Source organism: Archocentrus centrarchus, chromosome 21 (genome assembly GCF_007364275.1).
Source record: "Archocentrus centrarchus isolate MPI-CPG fArcCen1 chromosome 21, fArcCen1, whole genome shotgun sequence".
In the NCBI taxonomy this organism is placed as follows: Eukaryota; Metazoa; Chordata; class Actinopteri; order Cichliformes; family Cichlidae; genus Archocentrus; species Archocentrus centrarchus.
The window spans coordinates 16,817,238-16,838,050 of NC_044366.1; the positions used below are offsets into that span (position 1 = coordinate 16,817,238).

Sequence of the window (20,813 nt, forward strand, 5' to 3'; positions counted from 1 at the left end):
GCAGTTACAAGTGTATCTTCAAATGGCCGTGTGGGGTAATTTATGAGTCATGAAACAAAGAAAATGATGCCATAAATTACCCTACTTGGTCATTTTAACTAAAGCTAAAACAGACTGGTTGCTTAACGTTTAAGGTGAGATACTGAACATGTTTGTCACTGTGTTATCTTGGTAGGGCTTGTGATTTTTTAAATTACAGTTTTCCTGAAAGTTAATGAGAAGCTATGCAGCCTATAAGACTTGTATTTAACTTTAACGTGGTGACCCTTATTATGTGTGTTCAAATGATGCAAACAAATCTGTGGTGAAGACAGAGACAGAGACACCAACCACTTTCATGATGACTCGTTCCCAGGCAATGGATTTCTGCAGCTGCTGAATGCAGAGTGACAGCTGAGCTGAGCTGCGGACTTGACCGAGGGATTTACGCCACAGTCTCATCCCAGGAGCCACCTCCTCCTCACTGCTTAAAAAGGTCGCGGAAAGTAAGACAGCATGTAAAACTGAGAGACACGAGAACAAGACAGTTGTACCCAAAAAAAAAAAAAGAAAAAAAGATGAGTGTTCTTCTTTCCAGTGTGCTGAATCTTGCATAGTTATTTGCTACTTCTAATGCAAACACAGGCATGGCGGCATTTTAAGATCTCTTAGGGTACCTTCGCTCAATGTTCCTCTCAAGCTCTGCCAGCCTGGTGAGCGCTATGTCAAGGGGATTGTTGGGCTGCCGCACCACCGAGCCAGGAATGTCTTCCTGACTGGTGTCTCTCTCTCTTTTGTTTTCCTGAGCCAGGGAAGAGAAGGGTTTGTGCTCATGATAGACCAGATCCTTACTGTCAGACTGCGGCTCCGGGTGCATCCAACCCTGACAGAGACGTCAGGGAAATATGGTCATCACAACAGAATATTTTATAACACAAGTACGGCACAAGTCAAAAGTTTTGACAGGTACTGTATAAATTAAAGGAAATGTCAACAATCTATCTAAGCAGCTAATTTGAATTAACACTAGTGCTTATACTGTAAACAGCTGAAGCAGCTGGCTTGACACTACCTTGACCTGCAGGCTGGCAGAGATGACTTTCCTCTCCAGAGCTTCAACCTGTCGCAGCAGGTTAATATCCACCTTCATGGCCTTTTCCTCAATACACCAGCTCTCCACTGTCTCCTGGCTTACCTCCTGCTTTTCCAGCCCCGTCGCACCAATAACTGCCACCACAGATGTATTAAAACATTAAACTATTTTCTAATGAATGTTTTTTTTTTTTTATTAAATAGCCAGATGCCCCGCATCACATTAAAAGGTCAAATAACAAGACACTTTTTTTAATTCACTAAATCATTGCATGTCTGCTGAATTTGTACTTAAAGAGAGCAGAGGAAGTGCGAACCCACCATCTTTGCTGCTCTCACAGAGTTGGGTCATATGTTCCATATGTTTTTGGATCTGTTTCTGCAAGGCCTTCTCTCGGATGCCCCGACCGTGGAGGGTCTTGATCAGACTGTGCAGGGTCTCCATGTCAGACACCCTCCACCAGCCATGAAGCATTTCTGCCGACACACAAATTGGAGCCGTGTCTGTATTAGTAATTTTAGCAACATAGGGAAGCTGTCTGACTGACAATCACCACAGCATATTCTGTTGCGGTCTGGGCAATAGATATCTTCAGTCCAGCATATTTGATCTGTGCATACTGGCAGTGTGCTGTTCTTACCCTCTGGGATAGGCTGAGGATAAGGGTAGTCCTGGGTTTTGGCCCCCTCCATGGCAGCATATGAGGCACAAGTGGACTTGTCACTTGGGGTCTCTGGGGTCTCACTCTTGTTGACAGAGTTATTTTCCAGAATAGGGGCCTTGTTTCCATGACCCTCTGCATGCTGCGAAGCTAGATCCACCATGGGGGGTAGAGGTGTGCCAGAAAAGGGTAAGCTGGGACTTGCCACTGAGCTAGACATGTCATGCTGTGTCAGTCTGCCTTCATGAATGCCAGACTTTACTTGCTGAGAGGGAAAATGCATACACTTAGAATTATGATCAGATAACAGTTTTATTCCACTACCACATGCACAGTGTATGAAGCAATAAGCTGTAAGGAAACTGCTCTCGTAACATTCCAACAAAGGAAAAAATCTGGATGTACTATGGACTAATTCTTGCAACATTTATCAGTACTCTAAAAAAATATGAATTGATCTTTGTATCTGAGATGGAGATGGCATTATTGTTATCCACCAACCTGAAGGATATGCAATTGCGTGTTAATGATCCCAGCAGTACTGTCACAGATATCTGTAGCTGAGGAATTAGTGGAGAGGAAAGAGGGGGATTTGGTCCTGATGGGTTGTGGAGAAGAGGAGGAAACTGGCGGACTGGAACCAGAGGTCACTGACGACTCGTCGCAGGGAGAGCGAGGAAAGAGGCTAAACCACTGGTTGCTTTTTTCAGTCAGTATCTTGGACAGCTGGTCATAATGAAAGCTGGACTGAGGACTATTGGTCACCCAGCGGCTGCTTTTCAGACGAATAGCACTGAGCAGAGATGACACTGCAGTGTCCGTTTTATCCATCAGACCCTGCTGAATAGGGACTATCTGCGAGGCAGGATATGACAGATAAGCAGCGGTGGGAACTTTAACAAAATGATGGTTTTGTGCATTAATGTCTGAATTTTGAGCCATTTTGGCTACTTCAAAAAGTTTGCTGAGCTTAGATAAGCAGCCAGGTTTTTGGAGGAAGAGATTGTCTTTGTCTTGCCGCCTCTCTGGCATGGTCCCACCACTGTCTGTGCTCTGTGTGGAGCTGGAGACCACTGGCTTTATCTCTTCCAACTGCTCCTCTTTTACGCTGATCACCTCAGTAGCCCGTTGTCTTCTCCTCTCCTCCTCCACTTCATAGCCTAGATAACATGAAAATAATGTCAGCTATGGCACAGTGCCCCCCCCCCCTCCCCGATCCTAAACATGCTGAACAAGGACTAAAAGGAGACATCAGTTTTGTTCTGCACCTTCACCGCTCTCCATGCCTTCAACAAAGATGCCACCACACTGTGGAAGGACCCAGTAGCGCCGCTTGTATCGGTCCTGGCCAATCATCACAGAGCGCAGTGAGTGAGAAGAGTCAAACAGCTTCTGTCTAATTTGACTCTGTTGCTAAAGACACAAAATTCAGGAAGTTAATATTTATTAGTCCATTCGTACGGAGCCTGGGAGTGGTAACAGAGAGAGAAAAAAAAAAACCCTTTAAGGCCAGGTTTTACTACACCAAGCACACAAAATGATATTGCACGTGTGAGATCCAACTGGACTCATTGTTTTGACTCATTTGTGATCACAAAGCAGCTGCAAGCAGAGACTAATGTTATTTTTCCAACTGCAAAATGAAGATTCACTTATGAAAATTGGATTGTAGCTCATTCCTTACCTTATTAAGGATGTCGTCATTTGCGTTTGGCTTATTTTGCTTCTGAGTCATTGAATGGTTAAGTTTGACTCTCTGAAAATGTTTGAAGTTAAGTGGTAGGTGCGGTGCAGTGCAGTTGTTGTAACGGTTCTTCATGTGACATTTTATTTCCTGCATACAAATCAACCAAAATATGGGAATAAAATGCATCATGTGGCCATCAAAATACTAATCAGTAAATGGAATCCTGTGTGTACCCAGGAGCATTTCTGGGGTGACTGTGGTTCAGGAGGTAGAGCAGGTCATCTACTAATCAGAAGGTTGGTGGTTCAATCCTTGGCTATTCCCATCTGCATGCCTTGGCCAAGGACCCCGATGCATTCATTCGAGCGTAAATATTTGTGCGAATGTTAGATAAAAAGCACTTAGATGTAGCAAAAAAAATGCAGCCTTGATGTATGCATTATTCATTTTTGACCACTCCTGGGCTCCTCACATTTATGAGGAAATTATGAGGGAAAAAAAAGATTGCCTGATAAGGTTCAATTTACCTTGTATGTTTTCTCAATCTGTTTCTCCAATTCTTCGATGCTGGCTGAGCGTACACACTCATCCTGCAAAAAAAAGGGAAAAAAAAAATCAGGCGCTGGCAATTACCATAACACAGATTTAGCCAGTGGCTCGAGTTAATAGTGTCATGATTTCACTGACCTCCTCTTCACATATCTCTGCTTTCTTTCCTTTCTTTCCACCTGCTTCTTCTTCCTCCTCCTCCTCCTCATCCCTTTGGTCATCACTGTCATCGTCTTCATCATCCTCTTCTTCACTGTCGCCTTCTTTCCTCTTGGATTTGTTTTGGACACTGGGGAGGACAAAGGTATGGTTGTTCTCTCCTGCCAAACTGCTGTCTTTCTTCCCTGTCTTCTTGGCGTGAATACTCCTCAATCTTTCAACATTATTAAAAAAAAAAAAAAAGGAGGAAGAAAGTCAGAAGTGCTATTTACAAAATGTACAAGTGTTTACACAAGAAACAGCTGAAATCACATATACTCACTTGCGAAGCTTCCCCTCCACAACCCACTTATCCTTCCTCAGATTGGTCATGTAATCTATGTTTTTGTCGATCTCACTGAAACACATCAAACAATGTTGAAACTGACATTTCGGTGGCCTCTTTCTGCAAGAGGATGAGGCATTTTCAATGCATTGCACTGTGCACCAGATGTGCTTCAAAGTGTAGTACTAATAAAAAATTGATGGCATGTAGTTTGATGCAACCTCGTGAAACTGTCAATCAGGCCATGATTTGTCATATTCCTTATAATACTTTAGTGTTTCCATTAAAACTGAAGACTCCATGAATAAAACAAGCCAGTATGTTCCACTCTCAGGCACAGAGATGAACTTAACACACATTTATAATGAGACACAAAGCCTTAAAATAAGTATTTACCTCAGTGGTCATTAAGTTTACTATTTAAGAGCTTTAATTTTAAAATTGGGTGAAAACAGTGACAGTATGAATTACAGATTGGAGGCAGGGTCCTCACCTGATCACAGCCTTACTGCAGCAAAGCTCATTTACCAGGAATGCTAGCATAGAGGCCTTCTGTGATGGACTGTGGGCCTGAAAAGGTTTAGTTCTGAGGCTAAGAGCCAGGGTGGCCACCTCTGTCTGTTCAGAGTGACCCTCCATGTAGATCTGAAGAATCTCAGACACATTGTCCCGGTTGATCTCCACATTAGTCAAGTGGTCCCCCAAGATGGTTTTACTCTTAAAAAACAAAGACATCAGCAAGTTTAAATAAGACTTCCTTTTTATGTTCTGTAGCCTTAAGCAAAACAGTCACAATACTGTAGGTGTGTGGTAGAGAACTGTCCTTTCAAGCAATTATCGCTTCCTGATGCTAAGTACTTAAGTGTCCCACAGGATGTGTCACATCTGGGATGTGAAGATTATTAAGAAACATGCTCGATGCTTAGTTGAGCTATTTAATGTCCTTGTTTGTACATCTCTCTTGGCATGCACACAACAGCTTCTCAGGAGGAAATTTAAGTACAATCACACAAAGAAATGTTTATATCCAGCAACACATCAATGACAAATGATCTTGGGGATGAATTAAAATTGTGGTTTTAAACTAAATTAGGACATAAAAATAATAAATGACAATTAACCACTTAGAGCCCTAAAGTTAACAAGTGTGCTGTATGTATACGTGTGTAAGCATTTTCAATTCAACCACACAACAGAAATTACAAATCACAATGTCTCACTCACCTTGTGACCTGCAGGTACCCCAGGATCACACACAGCTGCAGAGAGCATGGTCACCAGCAGGTCCTGCACAGTTTCCAAGCTGTTCCCAATGTTCAGTAACCCTTCCTGAAGGTCACCTATAGTGAGTGTGTCTGAATTTAAGTCCAGTCCCAGGACCTTTCCAAAGCTGTGCAGAAACTGCAACACCATCAGGCAATCAGAGAAGGTGTTTCCTGCTAAGACCAGACCAGGGATACGGGACAACTCTGGAAGTGGCTGCAAAGAAATGTAAATAAAATTTTGAAATATGATATAATGCTATAGGCCTACTGCACCCCCCCACCCCACCCAAACAAACAAACAAAAAAACCCTATACATTAGCTACTGGGTTGCAGTTTTGTACAACATTAGAATCTGTTATAATTTTTAATATAAAATATGATGCACATTCCAGAATTTGTTCCAGTGAAGGAGTTCCTTTAATACTTGGTCAGTGTTATAACATCAGCAGCCACATGATGGCACTGTTTTGATCCTTTTAAGATTTCTAGATGCTTTCAATGATATTAAGCATCTGTTTTGTTACAGATGGTGAAACAGTTAAACCATCAATTATCTAAAGCAGTTCTAATCTTTAAGCATATACACAGATCCTGCAGTTATTATATTGGTTCATAACTATGTCAAAATAGTCGCTGGACTGGTAGAAAATCTGATCTTTCCACACACAGATGGACACTATTCGAGGTGACACACATGAACTCTTATTTCCATCTGCCAACAGCTCAGCCAACATTCACACAGTGTGTGAATACCTTATGATCTGCTAAACACATGTCCTCATTTGGCTTCTTCAATTCCTTTGCTTTTTCCAGTTCCAGCCTTCTGAGCTCCAGTTTCCTCTCCTTGTTCAACTGTTTCTCATCCTTCTTTTCTTTTTTCAGACGTTCCTTCTCCTAAAGGAAAGTTAAATGCTTACTAACAATATGCCTATATTTAAATTACTTTACAGAGTGATCAGCATTGCTTTAAATGAGGCTGGAGCAACACATAAAGCACAAACTTTGTATTTCATGACACAGCTGCGGTCAGTCAAATTATCAAAATGTTTCACATGTCACAAACATTGTTGTAGGACTACAATGTACTTTCTTGTACTACACACTGTATTAATGAATGAATTAAATAATAATGTTAGTTTCATGTCTGGTCATTTACATGACTAGTTCAAATATACAAACAATAACAGAATACACAAATCCATCTTTACAATTTTATTCACCTCTTATATTCAGTCACACCTCTATATCTCATATCTCGGGTTGTGTATGAACAGAGGGATCTCAACACTATTTTCAACACATTTCTTAAATAAATCTAAGTTCTTAATTTTGGCTTTTGCCATATTTCCTCAGGCCATGTTCATGTGCGGTTAGCTTCAACACAGCATTTACACTCGTCCTCCTTAAGATAATTTTCTTCAAATTAAAACTCATCTGATAAATGAAATATTTCAGTATGGTACACAGACAAGCCATAAAATAAAGGGAAAGGAGGAAAGTGAGGTTATCTGGTGGCTCTTTTATGCTGTCGGGGGGGCATTTTGCTGGCATGATTTGCATCATTTGGCTTGATCACCTTTATCCCATGAAACACGTCTGTCCTGTTGGGAGTGGTCTCTTACAGGATGATAATGCTCCCATCCCTTGTTCACAAGGGGTCACTGAATAATTTGATGAGTATAAACACGATGTCAATCACATGCTATGGCCTTCACCAGATCTCAACACAATGGGACGACTTTTGACAGATTCTGTACTACCATATGAAGCTATAATAAGAAACGGCAAATAAACGATTTCTTTGGATGTTTGATTTCTCTTATAGAAGAACAGAGACTTTAAGAATCAGTGCCATTCTGGCAGTACGTGATCCCCCAACACCTTATGTTGATTTTTCCTTTAACTTGTCACCAGACTGTACATATAGTACTATGTCCCATCACAGCAGACTGCTAAACTTCAGTTGCTGAAGAAAGGAACAGAGAAAGAGAAAAGAAGCTGAGATATATCAGGAGATACTCACCTCTGCCTTCTTGCGGGCCTCGATAGCCTTCATGAGTATCATGTGCTGCCTGCGTCGTTCCCTTTCCTGGTAGAACAAAGACAAGTAGTTTATCTCTTTTTGAAAGAAAGACATTTTGTTCACAGATGTCATTCCGCATGACATGCACAAAGTGTACGGCATTGTACGGCAGTACAATGCATTGTGTGCAACAGTTAAACAAAATGGAACACATTGATAAAAAAGCAAATGAGGGCAGTGATGCATTCACAAAGCATAAGCTCAGTGTTAGACACAGCCATTACAAAATTAATCTGAGCATGTTGGCGAGAGGCAGGCTGAGAGGTTTAACTGCAAGCGGCAGATATTATGTGTTACAGCAACAAGCAAAATAATGAATGCATCTTCACTAAACTGATGAACCACATCATATTAAAGCAGCAAGACATCATGGGGATTATATATTACTATTGTTGCATATCTATACACACACACACACACACACACACACACACACGATGAACACAGACATAACATTAGTTCAGAATAAACAGTGTAAGAGATATTTATTAGAGCGCTTTGCATTCTGGCATAATTCATTTGTGATCATATTGGGCAAATAATGGATGTGCTCTCAGAGATCAATAGTGCAGACATATGCAGTGCACTGTACTGGAAAAGCCATGCAGAGAGATGTTGTGTGGCTACAGCCAAAACTACAGGTTATCCGTTGTTATGATGGCAACCATTTAACACCCAACACATTCACAATATGTTGTCAAATACACAGAAGCATACTCGTACCATATCTAGTCTATGTCTCTCCAACTCCTGGTAGAAAGAGTTGTCAAGGTATTAAAAATATAGAAAAATTACACAGAAAAAAAAGAAGTCAATACAAGAAATTTCCACCACATAATTTGAAAGATAGAAATACATTTTTAGGGACCATCTGCAAAACATTCAAATCACACAAAGAATGCAAATGTTTTTAACGATAATGTAAAAAATACCTGGTGCTTCAGTATGACGGCTTGTAATCTCCGCATTTCTTTCTCCTTTACAAACAACATTAATTCAATCGGGACACCAAAACATACACACACATATTCATGTGTTCATTTGTACATGCATGTGGAATACAGAAGGTGATCCAGTCTTTTTTAAACTACAGTGATTAATCGAGGCAAAGAATTTGTTTCTACTGACCAAAAAAACATTACACAAGCTGGGACAGAAATTCAAATCAAATCAAAACAAAAAAGGCGGCCCATTAATCTCATCTCACCTTGTTACGTTTCTCAGCTTCCAGTATTCTGGCATTAGCCGCTGCTTCCTTTTTCTTTCTTTTTGCCTGCAAGTGGAAAACAGGTCATGCAACAGAAGCTACTGACGCACCCATTCAAGCACAAAAAGCATGTAAACTGAAGCAAACCTCAGAGAACTGCTTTTGACTAACACTATATTGCTTAGATATAGTTTTTTAACTAAGACATCATACAGTGAAATCAATTAAAACTGAGTGCTGTCCTTGTTCTATATAAGCTTGGTGTTTGCAAGGTTGCCATTTTTCAGTCTACATAAATCCAGTGGCTCACTGATAATATCAAATCTAACAGACTGAAATCTTGAGCAATGAGATAATTATTTCCTCCCATTAACACTGAAAGACAAAATGGCAGTGGTTATTATTAAACACCAGCAGGCAGTGAGAATAAATTAAGCAAAAAAAAAAATTCTATCAGTAATTATAGCCCCAATGAAATCCTGTTAAGAGCCACTTGCCAAGCGTGTCAACTGAAATTTGATTTGTGAAGGCTAAAATATTCACAGCTTCTATTAGTGAGGGAATGCAAAGTAGGTATTCCACCTAGCCATGGTAAACTCTGGGCCACCTCTTTCTTAATGAAATACTGTATTTTGTATTAAGCTCCAGCATGGTCTGAGGAGATTTTCATATTCAATGGCACTTTTTGCAAAAAACCAATTAAGCATTAGTCACATGTACTGAGTAAAAGTGGGGCCACATAATTTAGGAATAGCCTTTGGTTGTTTTTTTATATATATAAATCCTATCAACAGCAGAGAGGAAGTGTTTAAGAATGTTTCTGCAATAACTTTCAGGACGTACCTCAAGAATTTGCTGTGCACGGAGTTCTTTCTCCATACGAATTTGCTGAATGCGCTTGATCTTCTCCTGGTAAAAGGATGAGGGCGAGATCAAATGAATTAACTATTAAGTCATGCATGTTATAGAGTGGTGGAGGGGGAGCACGTTGTGTGTGTGTGTGTGTGTGTGGGGGGGGGGGGGGTGAAGACGTACAGTGGCACTATGCAGATGAGAAAGGTGCAGCGCTGTGAAGAACAGCAACTTTCTTGTAAGGTTTCAAAGCTATTCAACTGTGCTTAAAACCTTTCACCCTGGAGCGCGTAAAGAACCGAGTGGCTGAAGCTCTGCGTGGAAAATTAAACATAAATCCTTACTTGCTGTTTGAGAATCTTCATCTGCTCCCTCTTTTTCCTCCTCTCCTCAGCAGCCATTATTGCTGGAAAGGGGAAAAAAAGAAAAAAAAAAGGCAAATCAGGTCTGCACACAGTACATCATCTAATGTTAGAAATGCTTCTGACTTGACAGCAACAGTTTACCTTGTTGTTTCTTTGCTTCCTTTGCGGCTTGTGCCAGGGCCTGTTTCTCTAGTTTTCTCATCATTTTGATCTGAGCTGCCTGTCGAGCGATTTCTGCAACATGATGAAACGTAAAATATGAAGTATGAAATCACACACTGTACTGTGGTCAAAATATTAATGAAAAACGGACCCAAACATACTCGCCAAATCCCTCTAAAGATAGAAAGCGCCTGGGTTTGTTTTTTGTGACAAGCTAACAGAACAGTGTAAACACTGCCTTGACTGCAAACAGCACGTTTTATAAATTAATTATGCTATGATTATGCTCTGGTTTATTGAGAAATCAGCATTGCTGCTCTTTGTAAGATGTTTTACTTACCACATGTGATTCTAAAAAAATTAGGCTGATTTTTAAGGCGTAATTTTAGGTTGATCCAAACGAATCACATTCACATTCCTTCTTACGCCAATTTGAAACTGAATAAAGAGGCCTAATGTTATGGATACATGTGGCATGCAAGGACGCGATCCTTCTGTGAGCCTTGCAAAGATCACGCCAAGAGAAGAGCACGCAATCCCGGAAAGGGGTAAAAAGTAAAAAAGGAATCCAAGGGTAACGTCAGATAATATCAGTAGAAAACCACAACTGAAACCATTGGACACCAATAAAAACAAAGCAGCACAAAAGCTTAACTGGATGTGTCACAATATTTCTGTGACAATGTTCTGTGCACAAAAGACACAACTGAGACAAAGTTGTTTTTTTGTAAAAAAAAAATGCACATCACTATGTTTGGAGGAAAAATATCACTGCACACTCCCAAATGTGAAACGTGGTGAAGAAAACATCATAGTTTGGAAGCTGTTCTGCTACCTCAACTGGAAAAAGAAAGATCCCAAGGCACTTGAGTAAATCAACCAAAGCCTGAGTGAAAAAGAACCATGTTCATATTTTGGAAAGCCATGTCAGAGTCCTGATGTCAACCCAACTGAGATGCTGCGACATGAGTGGAACAAGACCGATCAATCAGAAAATGCTGATCAAGTTCAACACCATTGTAGGAAGAAAAGGACCAAAATTAATCCCCATTGTTCTGGAAGTCTTACAGCAAGCTACAGGATGCATGTGATGGAGTTTGTTGCACCTTAAGGAGGTTTTATAAATTAATTAAGTCAAAGTTCACTCAATTTTTCCAGCCTGTGCTGTGAGAGATACGCAGTGTGTTCAATAAAGACTTAAAATTTAAAAAAAAAAAAAAAAAAACTTTTAATGTTAATAATTATTATTAGTAACATGCAAATTTACATGACCGATTAGAATTCAAAAGGTTTAGAATGATTTCTGAGCCTCCTGGTAGCCAATTAGCCAAATAAAAGAAAAATAATGAGCAATGAAAAGCCCACCTTTAACAGGTGCCATGGAAAGGTTAACTGACCTTGAGCTTCCAGCTTACGAAGTAACTTGGCATCACTGATATCTTGGAAGTTATTTTCACCACCATTTAGAGGATAAGGCTTCCACTGTATCGCCCCCATGCTATCACCTGCTGGCTGGTGCTCAGACTTTGCGCGTCGGGAGCGTCTCCCATCCATTGCTATGATACTGGGAGCAACCTCATCCTCAGCCAGCAAGAACCACTGTAAACCCTGGGCAATTTGAAACAGATGGAAGATGGATTTAAACAAATAGAAGGATAAAAGTGGCTCTCTCAGCTTTGGTCTATTACAGTATAGATCTAACAATTCAATTTTGCTGTGTAACCAGTGTTATAAAACCAAACACGCACAGAGAAATTCTGATTTTAGTAAATTTCTGTAAGCTTACAAAGACAATGAATTTAAAAATGTGACATCCATATATATTATTTTCTGATTAAGTGATATATTCTGCAGAATCAGTGTTGACAGGCACCACAATGATGGCACATGTGACAACTGTTGTTGTTACTGTGAGATCATGACTGTCAGAACACACATAAGGTAGAAGCCTTTACCTCTGGCCCTTCTCTGGCTTCATAGAAGTCACCAACTTTAATTTTTGTGCTAAAGCTGAAGTTATCCCGCGAGATTTCAGTTATTCCATTCCTGATTAAGTACTGCACACAAAAGAATATTGCACACTAATTAAACGATAGGCAGGAACCACAAAACATTACATAATGCTTCAATACTGTAATTAGTACATGCAATCATTGAAGGCTACGAGTCTGCTTTTCATAAAATAAAGCTACCTTCATTACATCAGGATACTGACGCAGCTTTTTCCCACACGGTGCAAAGTAAGCCACCTCTCCTTGTAGACGACCTGCTACAGTCCTGATGCGCGTCTCTCTCTGCCACCTGAGTGGGGAAAACAAACAAACTAAAAAAAACAGCACAAGTACAACCACAGTTAATATAAAAAGGGTGTTCACTGTGTAGTCTGTGGCCTCGCTGTCCACTATAATCAGAGCGTAAATAAATGGACATGGTCATCAGTTCCCTTGAGCTCCACTGGAGAGCAGCTATAGCTTACACAAAACACATGTAGACTATTATCCCAGACAACAAGACCAGGCTGAAATATAGTTTTGTGGCCTCTGCTTCCTACGAACCTGGTAATGAAAAACATCCCTACAAGATGAAAGGGTGTCCTCATTCAAGGCTGCAGAATTTGTGGGCAGGGAGCTGCTAATGTTGCATGTCTGCATTGAGGCTGGATGCAATTAAACCCCAACTGCTGCCCAACTAACAGGCCTCATTTAATTTCCATCCCCCTATAATCTAGTACCCAAGGAGTCCCCAGTGGAAAGACGGGGATGTTTTTGTGATCTGGTCCTCCTTGGACATTGATGAACTTTTTTTTTTTGGTAATATCTATAGTATTTATCCCGTGTAAATTTACACAGTCACCAAAATTTTGGATGGGAATTAGAGAAATAACATGCTGAAGAGCAGAACAGTTTGTTGAGAGAATAAAAATATATTAATTTAAGCTTAAGAAAACTCAACTGTTTGTCAAACCTTCAGACATAACTGCATTTTTTGTTGGTGAACATACTGTGTGTTTTAGGCTGCTTCACAAAGAAAAAGTTAGTTCCAGCTGATGCTGTGGGAAAGGTCACTTTTCAGCCATCAGTGAGCTGACATTTTACTTTAACACCTACTGCCTAAACACCAACAATACAGCCAGTGTGACAGTGAGAACAAATGGGGCATGGTCAGAATATCAAACCTTTATCTGCTTCTTTTAAGACAAAGTGCAGGCACAATATCTCACCCAAACTCAAGAGGCAATCGCAGAACCCTCTCATCCGTAACCCTCCTCCTCCTCCCTGATCCTAGAAAACAGGAGAAATGACTCAGCGCTTTTCTCGCCCCCAGTGAGACCTGAGTAGATCCACAACTCTGCCATCCATAAAAATATAAATCCTGCAAAAGGAGACATGTTTGGTACCTGTTGTGGATAACTGTTTTCAGTATTTAACTGGAGTCCACATATGGCCATCAGTACGTAACACCACACAGACAACATTTTACTGTTTTGTAGGAATGTGCCAAAAACAGAACTGGAGCTTGCCCAGAAGCAAGCCTCACAGCTGCCACAATAGTTCAGAGGCTGAAGTATTGAGTAATATATACTAATAATATTTTTCTTCAAAATCTAACAGTTTATAAGTGTGTTGGCAAGGTCATAAATAATATTTTACTTTAAAATGCCTTAACTCTCTTCTACTGAACCCTGAATCGCAGAGGAGTTTCATATCAAATTATTATTTCAGTTGGATTATAGATTTATTATTTATTACCTGGCTGTGATGCAAATGTGAAGGATGAGGATGGCGTGCTGTGATTACCCAATGCCCCAGTGCTGGTGGTGGGGCTGAGCAAACCACTAGGTAGACTTGGAGGTTTGGTAATCTGCAGGTTAAGCAGGGAGGAAGTGGCTGAGAGGCTTGAGCAGGACTTTTGAGTAGACAGTGACACTTGAGCTAGTTTCAGAGAACTCCTTTCTGCATCGCTATCTGCTTCTGTCTCAACAGACTCCTTAACATCATCCTCAAAGGCATCCGAGTTGCTCCCCAGGATGCTCTCTGACTCTGTGGAGGATTCCAGTTTGCCATATACAGAGAGAGATAAATTATTTCCTAATTAACAGTCCACACACACTCAAACCATACTGAGCACAGCTAATTTCCAGAAGAAGCCTCATTTCTTCTACCGGCAATAAAGTATTATCTGTTTAGTTTATTCTTTATTTAATTAAAGAAAGATCTAGTTAGTCTAACCTGAAAGACTGCTCCCAGAATCTTCATCCTCATCGTAATCATCTCCTAAAGAGTCATCTGAGTCTTTGCTGCTGTGGATATCAGACTCGCTGCCTCTGACAAAGTCTACAGATGGACAGGATGTGTTTGTTCTAGTAAGGCTCTTTCCCGAATGCACGGTCTTGGTAGTCTTCCTTGATCTGGGTCCCGATGAAGTCTTAAGTGTGGAAGCGGAGCTGTCCAGCATTTCCTTGGTGCCAGTGCTCAAGTTGATGGGCATTGGGTAGGGAGGACTGGTAGCTGCTAAGAGTGGCTTGCTGTTGGGGTTGCTGCTCTGGATGCGGGGCTTAGTGATGAGAGCCAGAGGGGCATCCTGAACTGCACCGTTGATCGCTCCGTTAGGGTAAAGGTGCAGGAACATGTTGTTACTGCTGATGTGGAGAGAAAACAGCTCATTGATATGACTATAATTTAGGTGGTGTCAGCAACAATGAAGTGGAAGCTTAATTGTGATTTTTTTTATTTTTATTTTTTTGGTCGTTTTTACCAGCTTTGGCTCTTTGGTCGTTGAGAGAAAACTTGCTTCACAGAATCCGTGGAATTGAAGGGCTTTATAAATAAAAAGAAAGGAACACAAAAAAGGGGGAAATAATTACACCAACTGTCACTCATATTACATTGCAGTGGGCTGCAAATTAAGGAATTTAAGGTGTAATAAGTGACAGTAACAATGAAGAGATGGCTCAAGCCTGTCAGCAACAATGAAGAAACCCAGGCGGCTATGGAAAAATATTTTCAAATTGTTTGGCTTACAGCCATCATGAGACATTAGCTGTCATCTTCTATTTGTCGCCATTGTCAAAATCTGGCAATCAAAAGCACGTATTTAATGTACAGCCATCATCTGAATTAAAACCCTCTTGTTACAGATTGCTGCATTTCCCTCCTTCTCGGGATAGTGACAATAACGGTGTCCTGCAAAAGAGGCCAGTTTCTCTCTTTTGATAATAAACAGCCCAAAGCATAACAGAGCTAATTGCTTGTCAGTTTTGTGAAGTATTCCCCGTAGAGCTAAACACACTGTCACTTCTAGTGATGTAGTGGTCAGAGCCTCACGAAGTGTGATAAAAGCCCCGATAAAGGCGTATGTGCATTTATTTTCTGTCATTTTTATTCACTTCATGACAGAAACCATGATGAGTGCTAACAAATAAAAACATGATATTATATATATATATATATATATATATATATATATATATATATATATATATATATATATATATATATATATATATATATATATATAAAAAAGTATTTTATGTACTTTGGGCAGCAGAGTGTGAGCAAACTGTAACTCACCTGTTTCACTTTAGAAGTGTATAAGTGTGATGCACTTTTATCTGGGAGGTTTCCACTGCTCTCCTTCATGTTATCGACAGACTGGTCGTGTTTATTAGATGGCATCAAATATTTGGGCTTATGTAAACCTCTCTTTGATGCCAGCAGTGTTGGTGGTTTGGGTAAAGAAGACTGGAAAGGAGGTTTGGGTGAACAAAGAGGTTTTAGTGTGGAACACAGAGAGAAGGACTTCTTAGGGGAGCAGAGGGCAAGAGGTTTAGTAGAAGAGGAGGAGATGGAGCCACGCTTTTGTGAGGACGAAGGATGGAAGCGCTTTGCTGATGTTAAAGTGAGCAAATGCTTTGATGAGCTGGAGGAGGAGATGGGGCTGGGAGAGGACCTGAAGGGCAGAGGTCCAGCCTCTCTGTGGGACTGTGGTAAGGTACTGGTGCTAACTGCCACTCCTGTGGCCTGTATGACACTGATGTGCTGCTGGCCTTCCTCTTCTGAAGTCCTGGGCCTCTGGAAGAACAGTGCTGCAGACTGAAGCAGGCCAGCAGGACTGGAATAAGACTGGGGGTGATAAGAGGAAGTCAAAGGAACACCGTTACAACGTCCGTCTTGAGCTGAGCTGCCATCAGCAGTGCAAGGTCTCTTCTTTTTTCTCTCAGGAGTCTTGTGTGTCAGCCGCTGAGTAGGAGGATGAGGCAAACAGAGAAGACAGAATGACATTTCAGCTCCTACTGAGAGAGCCTCATGGTGGCAGCTCTGTCAGCTAGCACAAAGCCCAATTTGACACCCACCACTGAGGCTGCTATTGACAAACCAACTACCATCTAATCAACAGAGCATTTTTTAAAATTTCAAATACAAGTGAAGTTATTTCATCATGGGTTTTTGTCTCTACTTTGTGTTCAGACTAAAAAGAAAGTAAGTGAAGGAAGCTTTTCATAGCTTTCATTTTCAGAGTTTACCTAAACGCGCTGTTAAATAAACAGGAGCAGTTCAACAGACACACTTACTTTGACTTTTCGCTTAACTGGACTCTCTTTTTCAGACTCAGACTCCTCACTGTCGCTGCTCTGATCATCATAATTGTCATCATCTTCCTCTTCCATATCATCAGGATCACTGCTGCTTTCCTCGCCATCGCTGGAGCTTTCTGATTGAGATCCTGATTGGCTGCCACTCAAGCTGGATGTCTCTAGCGGTCTTTTGTTGGGTTTCTTAACAGTAATAATGAAAAGTCAACATTTTTTTGATTAGATTAAAGAGGAGGGAGGGTGCCAAAAACCTTCAATAGAAGAAAACACTAAAACAAGTGGAATGCACTGTTATCAATGGCTCTTAAGTGTCTGGCCAAATATTAACCTTTTGTTTTGTTTTCTCAATGGTCTTCTGATGTAGCTGGCCCGGCTCATGGCTGTTGGCTTGAGGTTTCTCCTTTGCTAGAAATGAACTAGTGCTCATGGCAGGAGAGTTCCCAGCAGGAGAGGAAGCACTCCTACCATTCACTGTTCCATTAACACCTAAAGAAACTGGCATTGCACATTTCTTTTAGTGGATGCTTATGAGAACAAGTAACATGAGTCATTACTATCAACATATTAGGAAGACAATTTAAAAAAAAAAAAAGTAGAAGAGGATAATGATCACAGAGCAATTTCACTTAAGTTTTATAGTAAAAGCAATATGGTAAATTGTGTTCATATGCTTTCCTTGTTAATTACTTTTAATTTACATGTCCTTTTTACTGCCTCATAGGGCACAAAAACATGACTGGGGAATTACTTCTCAAGAAGCCCCAACAGCACGGGGATGTCAGTCCTCTTTTACCTGAGGAGCGCAACTGTAAATCAACAGGATCGTGGCTCTTGAAGGTTGATAAAATAAAGGGACGGAGACCTAGAAGAGGGGGAAAGAAGGCTGCCGCTCCGCTGGTTTGTGTCTCAGATGGCCGACACCAATCTGAGTGTGGGAACAAGACATTGTACAGGTAGGTATCAATATTTTGTCAGCAAACTAGAGGAGGAGCACTTTATTTAGTTCACAGTATGCATTAGATTCACATCCATTATGAAAAAAAAACAAACAAAAAAAACAAAACAAAACAAAAAAAAAATCTTTACCTGGAAAAGAACCAAACTGAGAGGGAGCAGCCAGGGCAGACAGACCCAGGCTGCCTAGGCCTCCAAACTCAGAGCAGCCTGAACTTGATGTATAGAGTCCAACAGGACAGTTGGCTAAATTAAAACCATTGGGACTGCCAGAAATATTTGAACATTCATCCCCCATTATTCGCAGAGGCTGACCTGGAGAACAAAGGACACAGTTTTAAGAATGCTAGAATCACTAAATCTATTGATCACTCTCTATCTTGCCATCTAATCTTGACATACCTATAAGCTGATACACAAACTGATAACAGTAAATCCAAAATATAGTGAACATATTGTTAAATAAAGATTTTCCATACATCACAATGGGTTTCACAGTGAAATATGAAGAAAATCTAATACACACAGATGTATGGTAATGAATAAATAAAAATCCCTTAACTTTTAAATTTTATAAGGAGCCACTGATTTGCTAGAACAAGTGAATAGAGAGTTAAAATAAAAGGATGGAGCTGCAATGGGCCTAAACTGGAAAAAGCAGGATCAAATCAGACACTGTAGCTGGTGGTCCAGAGTCTGTGTGTGGTCACAAGTGAGAAATCGCAAAGCCTTAGAAAATTAACTAAGGCTTTGTGCACTTTAGGGGCTGACAGAAGCATGAATAAGGATCTTCCTTTTTTTTTTTCTTTTCCTAAATCAGAATTAGCCACTCAGTATTTAGTTGTATTTAGACTTATATAATAAACATGAGATATAAATGAAGGTCATTTGCATGATGACATTGTTTTAAAGCTCTGTATGTGTTGTAGAGTAGACAAAAACAAACAAAAAAAAAAAGATAGGACCAAGAACAGCACCTTGTAGTATAGTGTGAACTGACTGACTGTAATTTGGAATTTCTGGTGACTGAGAAGTTTTTCAATTCTTGTCCCAGCATTAAAGACCACATCAGCATCCAAGAGATTCAACACAAAGTATTCTCCTGTTTGACTATGTATCAGTGTATCGTCTGAGACTCTTCACTTCAGTAGAGTGTAATCTGCAGAACTTAGACTAATCAAGACTGAGCTTTTAAAGTGTCTGTGTGCTGTTTTGCCATCATTTAATTTCTGGATGTTTGAATATTATTACAAAGTTTATTCTTTAGTTGTTAGCCATGGCCTTTATATGCTGTATTTCAATGAGAAGCAACAAAGTAATTAAATAAGAGGAGGATTTCTCAGATAGAGTATCAATATTGAATCAGACACTTGCTCTTACACTGTTAAATACACTGCTCAAAACATTAAAGGAACACTTTGAAAACACATCAGATCTCAACTGGAAAAAAAAAAAATCATTCTGGATATCTACACTGATATGGACTGGGTAATGTGTTTGAAATGAAAGGATGCCACTTTGTTTGATGGAAATGAAAATTATCAACCTACAGAGGCCTGAATTCAAAGACGCCCCGAAAATCAAAGTGAAAAAATAACTCAGCAGCTAGTTCATTTTGCCAAAATTTCCTAGCAGCAACTCAAAATGGTACTCAGTAGTTTGTACAGCCCCCATGTGTTTGTATGCATGCTTCTAATCAGATGACGGATGGTGTCTTGGGGCATCTACTCCCAGATATGGACCACAGCAGGACTGAGCTCCTGGACAGTCTGAGGTGTAACCGGACTGAAACATAATGTCCCAGAGGTGTTCTATTGCATTTAGGTCAGGCGAGCGTGTGGGCCAGTCAATGGTATCAATTCCTTCATCCTCCAGGGACTGCCTGCATACTCTCACCAGATGAGGCTGGGCATTGTCGTGCACCAGGAGGAACCCAGGACTCACTGCGCCAGCGTAGGGTCTCACAATGGGTCAAGGATTTCATCCTGATACCTAATGGGAGTCAGGGTACCAATGCCTTCATGAAGTCTGTTTCTGATTGTTTGGTCTGAGACATTCACACAGCGGCCTGCTGGAGGTCATTTTGTAGCTCTGGCAGTGCTCATCCTGTTCCTCCTTGCACAAAGGAGCAGATACTGGTCCTGCTGATGGGTTAAGGACCTTCTACGGCCCTGTCCAGCTCTCCTACAGTAACTGTCTCCTGGAATCTCCTCCATGCTCTTGAGCCTGTACTGGGAGAAACGGCAAACCTTCTGGTACGTGTTGATGTGACATCTTGGAGGAGTTGGACTACTTGTGCAACCTCTGTAGGCAGGCCCGGATTAAGGTGGGTCTGGGCCCCGGGGCAAGGAGATTGCAAGGGCCCCCCCCCCCTCCCGCTCCGAGCCCATACCAACCCACCCACCCCCCCCGACACACACTCCCCTACAAAAGTCTCTTTCTGCTCTTCCTTCGTGCAAAATCATCTACCAACTCATCAAAGTTCAGCTGTTGCACAAACTGTGATTCAATTGCAAGAAGTGAGAGGGAGTTCAGACAATTTTGGGTCATTTTCATCCTGAGCTCATTTTTTATTCGAGCCATTCTGGAGAATGACCGTTCCCCTTCACAGTTCGTAATTGGCAGAGTCAAGAACAGTCGAAGTTGCCATATCCTGTAGCCCAGGGGCCCTTTGATTGCTGTCTCCCTAGGCGCTCTAGTCGCCGTACCGCATAGCCCAGGGGCCCTTTGATTGCCGTTTCCTGTGGCACAGGGGCCCTATGGTTGCCATATCCCCTGGCTCAGGGGCCCTTTGATAGCCGTCCCCCGTGGCCCAGGGGCCCTCTGATTGCCGTCCCCCGTGGCCCAGGGGCCCTCTGATTGCCGTCCTCCATGGCCTA

The 20,813-nt window shown here is 41.1% G+C and overlaps 1 protein-coding gene across 3 annotated transcripts in view; it reads right to left on the bottom strand.

Annotated features, from left to right (window-relative positions):
- The window catches only part of baz2bb (bromodomain adjacent to zinc finger domain, 2Bb), a 51,216-nt gene that overhangs the window by 2,256 nt on the left and 28,147 nt on the right, over nt 1-20,813 (bottom strand). For 2 of the 3 annotated variants that reach the window (XM_030758497.1, XM_030758498.1), the window contains 32 exons: nt 18,067-18,249; nt 17,774-17,905; nt 17,309-17,475; nt 16,960-17,163; nt 15,959-16,627; nt 15,144-15,205; nt 14,618-15,027; nt 14,138-14,428; nt 13,609-13,669; nt 12,581-12,689; nt 12,344-12,445; nt 11,786-11,996; nt 10,368-10,460; nt 10,206-10,267; nt 9,853-9,918; nt 9,010-9,075; nt 8,735-8,779; nt 8,526-8,552; nt 7,743-7,808; nt 6,473-6,613; nt 5,678-5,932; nt 4,947-5,170; nt 4,451-4,525; nt 4,108-4,342; nt 3,948-4,010; nt 3,002-3,146; nt 2,235-2,893; nt 1,713-1,998; nt 1,393-1,548; nt 1,052-1,206; nt 657-862; nt 331-466 (listed from right to left, as the gene is read on the bottom strand). In XM_030758497.1, the coding sequence (XP_030614357.1) occupies nt 331-466; nt 657-862; nt 1,052-1,206; nt 1,393-1,548; nt 1,713-1,998; nt 2,235-2,893; nt 3,002-3,146; nt 3,948-4,010; nt 4,108-4,342; nt 4,451-4,525; nt 4,947-5,170; nt 5,678-5,932; nt 6,473-6,613; nt 7,743-7,808; nt 8,526-8,552; nt 8,735-8,779; nt 9,010-9,075; nt 9,853-9,918; nt 10,206-10,267; nt 10,368-10,460; nt 11,786-11,996; nt 12,344-12,445; nt 12,581-12,689; nt 13,609-13,669; nt 14,138-14,428; nt 14,618-15,027; nt 15,144-15,205; nt 15,959-16,627; nt 16,960-17,163; nt 17,309-17,475; nt 17,774-17,905; nt 18,067-18,249 (5,762 nt within the window). Of the gene's footprint in view, nt 1-330; nt 504-656; nt 863-1,051; nt 1,207-1,392; nt 1,549-1,712; nt 1,999-2,234; nt 2,894-3,001; nt 3,147-3,947; nt 4,011-4,107; nt 4,343-4,450; nt 4,526-4,946; nt 5,171-5,677; nt 5,933-6,472; nt 6,614-7,742; nt 7,809-8,525; nt 8,553-8,734; nt 8,780-9,009; nt 9,076-9,852; nt 9,919-10,205; nt 10,268-10,367; nt 10,461-11,785; nt 11,997-12,343; nt 12,446-12,580; nt 12,690-13,608; nt 13,670-14,137; nt 14,429-14,617; nt 15,028-15,143; nt 15,206-15,958; nt 16,628-16,959; nt 17,164-17,308; nt 17,476-17,773; nt 17,906-18,066; nt 18,250-20,813 lie in introns of those variants that run through there. The other variant, XM_030758499.1, reaches the window with a different exon arrangement.